Below are 7,064 nucleotides of genomic sequence, written 5' to 3' on the forward strand. Positions count from 1 at the left end.
CTCAGTGCTACTGGATCACCTTACACACAGACTCTAGGTTCAACCTCCCCTCCCAGCACTGCAGCAGGTAAAACAAAGCACCTGAAGAAAGAAAAAGAAGAAATAATAAAGATAAATGGCTACTTGGAATGCTGAGGTAGGTGAATCAAGAGTTCAAGGTCAGCCTGGACAACTAATGAAACCATTTCCAAGTAGAAAAAAGTTAAAGTGCTGTGTTATCCCTTCATAAGAAAGCACTTCACTAACATGCGCAAAGCCCTGGCACCAAAATTAAGATAGATGATAGATAGGTAGGTAGGTAGGTAGATAGATAGATAGATAGATAGATAGATAGATAGATAGATAGATGACAGATAGAAGATAGACAGACATATGTTTGTGCTAAGCAAAGAAAAAAAGTAGGTAATTCCAAACACAATGAATAACAGGAAAAAGACAAATTATTAAATAACATGATTTTTTTGAAGAATGGGAAAGCACTGACATCAGACATCAAGCACCTGCTCCATGTGACAGTAAGAAAATGTTAGAAACTCCACTGCAAATGCTGTCACCAGAGCAATAAGTATAGAAATAGTGACACGTAGAATTTTTGTTGGAAGCAGAAGTATGTGAATATTATTGTTTCTATTGATAATTTTAAGTTAATTGATGAGAGAGCTAAGACAGATTGAAATGAGCTGGACATAGTGTTTCAGACCTTTAATTGCAGTGAGAGGGTGAGACAGGAAGATTCCCTTGAGTTCAAAGTCAGCCAGGAGTATATACTAAAAAACTATCATTTTAAAAAGGAAAGGGGATTGGGTAGCTTTGATTCTATTTTTCTTCTTGTTTACTTTTTTTAGTTTGAGGGCTTAAACTTAGGTCTTCAAATGCTCTATCACAGAACTACATCTCCAGCCCCTCCTCTTTTTCTGTTAGGAGACACTTGAACATATATGTTAGGCTATGGATATAGGGTTGATGACCATAGGGTGGACCAAGTATAACTGACTGACAAGATCTTAAAAACACTGTGAGATAATACAGTTGATAACACCATCAAAAAACTTACTGGGTCATTAGCACAAGCACCAAGTACTATGGGGGTAAAGACCCAGAATTTTATACTAAAGGACCTCTTTTAGGTAGAAAAAAATATTTCTGAGAGGTGAAGAATTTGAAGACTGACCCCCTGAAAGGCAAACGTTTTCCTAGATACATCAGATGGAAATGAAGTAGAGTCAATAGGGTCACCATCAATTTGGCAGGAAAAGATGGATTCTCTGTTAATATTACCTCTCCAGAGCCTTCCACTTCAGCTGCTCCCTGGAGACCATCAAACTCTGGATAACTGAACAGAGGTTAATGAATTACATGGGACAAGACACTCCTGGGGCCACAGAAATTAAGCACATCCTCATGCATCTCACTCCCCAAAGTGGTCCTGGGTCTTTGTGGCTCATAAAAAGATTCCTTGGGTATAACATTGGCCCTTTTATTCATGGGCAGACTCCACAGAATTCAGATTCAACTTGTTTCATTGTTGGACTCTAAAATGTGTGGACAGGCTTCCTGTGAAGCCGCTAGGGGTGACACAGGTTATGCCAACAGTAACTTTTGAAGAGATTGCTATCAAATTCAAAAGCCTGAATAGCATTTGATCATTATCCATTTTCAAAGACCATCCAGAAGACAACATATTTAAAGCATATTTTCATGTGAAATCCATATGTATTCTAAGAATCCTATTTTAACCTATCCCCATCACATGATGGGGATACTTTAACAAATTTAACTTTCTCATCAACATCAGTCTTTGGGGCTCAAAGACCATCTCGCTTCTTCCAGAAGACAGCTGGATGTCTGCAATCTGTTACTCATCTACAGAGGATTCCTTATTTTCAATCTAACCACCAGCCCAGCTGCCACACAAGCCAGCTAAGACTGTCTTTTCACTTCTGATGTAGACCCAATAGAATCCTGGGTGCTACCTGGAGTAATAATATCTATACATATGTTTATTAATATAGTAAGTTCTACACTAGAGTAAAAAAAAACTTCCAGACTAGATGCATATGTAAGAAGTAAAGAGATGTAAATATTTTCTATTCCATTCAAACTAAACTTCAAGAAGCAACTCCACAGGTCTTAAAATGTGCAATCTGTAATGATTTCAATCTTTCGTTGTAGCAAAGATGTGTTATAAAAAGCTGCAGCTGGGTAATCCTGGAAAGTGACTTCCACAGTATGTATACCAGAAGCTATAAATATTATCTAAATCATGGTCAATATATCTCATTTATGAACTTGAAATAGGCAAAACTAATACATTCACCTTTAGTCTTCCACTGCTCAGTGGGAATGAATTTAAAGTAGGAAAGCATTGCAATTTGACATATATAATTAAGGTTGACACTCTCCTGCACCCCCCCCCAAACCCACAGAAATCCTAACCTCTGGTCCCTGCTTTTGCATATATAATTAAGTTAACACAACATAGTTAATTTAGTTAGGTCCAATATAACCATTAGACTTACAAGAAAAAAAAAAGAAAATGCCATTTAACTTGAAGACAGAGATTGAAATCTACAGGTACAGACCACAGAATTCCAAGGAGTACCAGCAAACCACCAGAAGGACAAAATGATGCAAGAAAAGATTCAGGTTTGTAGAGGATTCAGAGGGATCCCAGCCCTGCTCATACCTTGATTTTGGACTTATATGCATCAAAACTGTGAAACAACAATTTTCTGCTCCTCCTATTCATCACGGGCAGCCACAGACAAATAATACACCTATATGGAAATGTTTCTTAAATAACCTATACTAATTTGATTCTGCCTTATGATTACAATGAATTACATACATCTCATCAGAACATATGCTTCTCTTGGTTCAGATTATCTTCTATGGATCACTGAGATCAAAATCATTTTAACAGCATGTTCTAGAATAAGCTAATATGCCACTTATGAAAATAATAGAAAAATAACAGACTTTTCTAAAATACTTCAAGAGGCTTCAGCTGTACATGGTGGGCATCAGAAGCTATTTCTTTATGACTTTAAAGAGAAGAATCAATGGTAAGTGCCAACAGCATTCAAGAAAACAAATTCTTAGGTTGATGTCTTAAAACAACTCTGCTAATCTGAAAGAGAAAGAAATTATAAATTTCATTGTCGTTGGAGAATGTGCTTTTCCTAATGAGTTCTTAATCGAAATGGGATTTTAGGGCTATTGAGCCTACCTGAGTCTCAGTAAAGAACAGAAAGGTACTAAGATCAACTCTTCTATTTGGAAAGAGAAACAGTTGAGAAACAGGAGTAGGGGATGAAGACTTTAAAATCTAGAGACTTATTAATGGCAGATTTGTACTTAGAATGCAAATATTCTACCCCCATTTTATTGAATTTTAGAATTTATTTCAAATTATCTTTTTGTCATGACAGTAACTACCAGTAAAGCAATCATTCAAAAGAATATAAAAAATCAGGGACTCAAGAATCCAACAAGAAAAATACAGTAGACAGAAAGTAAAGTATCTCCTGGACCCATCAGAAACCTTGCCAATAAAGAGGTTATATTTCAAAGGGATTAACACAGTCTTAGAAGATTCCATATAAGACAGCAATAAAAAAATAAACTCCTTAACGTATGATTATTCATGACTGCTTATCAGCATCCATCTCTAATACATGGAAGGAAATTGAAATGCAACATCATCTTTCCAAGCAGACTGAGTTTTGCAGTCACTAACCTTTCCCTTCTACAGGAGATAATGCAACTATTACATAGCTATTGTTCAACATTTTCCTCCAATACAGCTAAAACTTTCAGTAATCTGTGCCCATTTTAAAGACACAGTCTCATCTAATCCCACACAGCCTTGAACTTTCCATGTAACTGGAGATGGCTTTGAAAACTTAATCCTTCTACCCAGAGATTACATGTTCAAACTACCATGACCAGCCATCCTATGGCCATTTTGAAGCTTATATTTTTTTTATTTTATTCTATTTTAAGCTTTTATTTTTATTTGCTCAAGAAATTTAGCCAGACCCATTTTTTATTTTCGTGCTATGTGATATTGAAAGCATTTTTAATGTTTTAAATTATCATGCAAAGCAACTGATTTCTTTCTGAGGGCATTGTTATACATACATGTCATTATATTCATCTCCCTCCTCTATTGTATGTTATAGTTATGCTGCTGTTGGGGATGGAGATGTAGCTCGGTTGTAGAGCTGTTCAGCATTCTGGAGACTCTGGCATTATGTAATACTAAATTTGAATCATGAGAAGTCTATGAGAGAAAGAAATGCAGTAGGGACTTCAGGACCATTAATTTAAATAGGAAAAAGATTCTTTTATTAAACTGATATTTTTTTAAAAAAAACAAATCAGAGTAAAAAGTTGAAAATGCTATTACACTGAGAATTTTTTGTTATTATTATTTATAAAGTGAGAGACAAGAACAAGCATTGGATAGACAGTCCCCAGCTCTTTGTTGGATGGCACCAATGGTGAGGAATCACGGTTGATACCCTGACATCTAAAACCATTTGCAGAGGTGGTTTTCCAATCATTAAAATTCTTCTTCATTGTGAGGCCTGTCATATTCCATATGCATATGTATTAATATGCATTGTTCTACTATAAGTTGTCAAACATTATCTTTCCTATGCATTTTCAAAAAGAATACATGCTTTCTCTGAGCAGACAAGAACTACAAAAACAATTCTGATGTATTTCAATTCTTTGATGAGACCCAAAATGGAAGATTTAAGACCAAAACAAACTTGTATCTTATTGAGGAAATAATTGATTTAATTTTTGAGACACTCAACTCTCTTTAAGGTTCATCCAGTCACAAAAAGGCAGGGCTCTTGGCAGAAGAGACTCTACTGTAGATTTAGATTAAACCCTTCCTTTGTCATTTATTAGGTAACTGAACCCAGAGAAAGAGCTGAGCCTTGTTAAAGCTTAGTACACTCATGTTCTCAACAAAGGCAACAATAAACATTGCTCTTTTAAGTAAACACATAGAAAAAGCTGCTGCAGAGGAAATAGCAACATGGTAGCTTCTTGCAAGCAAACAACAAAATGTGACCAGTTTCCCTACTGCATTTACTAAATAAACTGCATTTTTTTTTTCAGGAGAAGAACACAGAATTAATTCCCCAGACAAGAATTAGATCTCTTGCTTCCCACAGGTAGACTGCAATGAACAGAGCTAATGGCAGCATCTTTTCTGGATTTATTCTTCTGGGCTTCTCCAACAGGCCTCAGCTGGAAACAGCTCTCTTCGTGGCTATGTTGCTCATCTATTTCCTGAGCTTCCTAGGCAACAGCACCATCATATTGCTGTCAGTTATAGACCTTCACCTTCATACCCCCATGTACTTCTTCCTTTCTAATCTCTCCTTTATGGATCTTTGTTTGACTACTTGCACAGTCCCTCAGACACTGTTTAACTTCAAGGGGAAGGACAAGACCATCACTTATGGTGGCTGTGTGACCCAACTCTTCATTGCCCTGGGACTTGGGGGAGTAGAGTGTATACTCTTATCTGTGATGGCTTATGATCGCTATGCTGCTGTCTGCCGACCACTCCACTACATGGTAATCATGCACCCGCAGCTTTGCTTACAGCTGGTTATAACTGCTTGGCTCACAGGGTTTGGCAATTCTGTGGTACAGACAGCATTGACCATGACTCTTCCCCTCTGTGGCAGAAATCAACTGGACCATTTCTTCTGTGAAATTCCAGTGATGCTGAAGCTAACCTGTGCTAACTCCTTCATTAATGAAGCTGAACTCTTTGCTGTCAGTGTCTTCTTCTTGGTGGTACCCCTCTCACTCATATTAGTGTCCTATGGCTACATTACTCATGCAGTTCTAAAGATCAAGTCAGCCCAGGGGAGGAGGAAGGCCTTTGGAACCTGTGGCTCTCACCTTCTGGTAGTGATTATCTTTTTTGGCACACTCATTTCCATGTACCTCCAGCCTCCCTCCAGTTACTCACAGGATGTGAACAAAAGCATGGCACTTTTCTATACTCTGGTGACTCCTCTGCTGAATCCCCTGATTTACACGCTGAGGAACAAGGAAGTCAAAAGTGCATTAAGGAGAATACTGGGGAGAAGGACAGATTCAAGAAAGAGTTAATGCAAGGCTTATAGTCCTAAACACTTAAGCTTTGGGAGACTTCTGTGTATCTAAAAACTAGTTAAATGTAAGCTAATAAATTGTCTATGTACCAAAAGCACTATTTTGAGCATTCAATTGGATTGATAGATGAATAAATGATTAGAGATAAATGATAGGTATATAATTAGACATCAAATCAGAGAGAAGTCTTGTTACTATGAAGTTAAACCTTATCAAGAGACTATCAGTAAGATAAGGTAACATACATCAGATGAATTATATATTAGACTGCTGTGTAGAAAAAACAAATATAAGCACATAAAATTTCTGTATAAATATGTGGAGGTTTTTTTTTACAAATGTAATCTAGCATGTGCTATGGAAAATGCTTGTAAACTTAGCACTAGAGATTACAAGTCAGAGCATCATTAAATTCAAAGCCAGGCTTTGGCTAAAGAGTGAGTATCAATACATAGTAAGAGTAAGATCCTACCTTTAAAAATATGCAATCTAATTGGTGAATCCTGAAGCAAAAACTAGAATAAAATGCTATCATTTTCCAATTAAGTTTTTAGAACTATATAATTTCTTAAAACAATATTTAGTGTTTGTATATCTATATGTGAATGAATGTTTTCACAAAATTAAAATTTAATAAAAATCTAAAAATTTTAATTAACCAATGATCTTAGGGTATTTTAACATTTTATGTATATAAATACAGTAGTATATACAGAAATAGATTTTTTAAAATTAAAAGGAAAAACACAATCAAATTATCTGAAAAACTCAGCTTGTTTATTAATATTTTCTTGAATATTTTTTATTTGACAATAGCAAGTTTGAAGGTTTGTTATTATAATATTAACTAAATGACGGAACAAAGATTTCTTTGCATCAATTAAAGTCAATTTGTGAGTTGTTAAGTAAGT

General features: G+C 35.8%; 1 protein-coding gene across 1 annotated transcript; it reads left to right on the plus strand.

Annotated features, from left to right (window-relative positions):
- The first annotated feature begins 5,205 nt into the window (after window positions 1-5,205).
- LOC114640327 (putative olfactory receptor 2B8) lies at window positions 5,206-6,150 on the plus strand. The gene has a single exon (XM_028789265.1). The coding sequence runs from the start codon at window positions 5,206-5,208 to the stop codon at window positions 6,148-6,150; it is 945 nt and encodes a 314-aa protein (XP_028645098.1).
- Window positions 6,151-7,064: the final 914 nt, after the last annotated feature.

This window comes from Grammomys surdaster, unplaced genomic scaffold (assembly GCF_004785775.1).
Source record: "Grammomys surdaster isolate TR1022 unplaced genomic scaffold, NIH_TR_1.0 125807, whole genome shotgun sequence".
NCBI lineage: Eukaryota > Metazoa > Chordata > Mammalia > Rodentia > Muridae > Grammomys > Grammomys surdaster.

Bases quoted from the DNA above. Each gene is read 5' to 3' on its own strand.
- LOC114640327 (XM_028789265.1), top strand. From the start codon at position 5,206: ATGAACAGAGCTAATGGCAGCATCTTTTCTGGATTTATTCTTCTGGGC.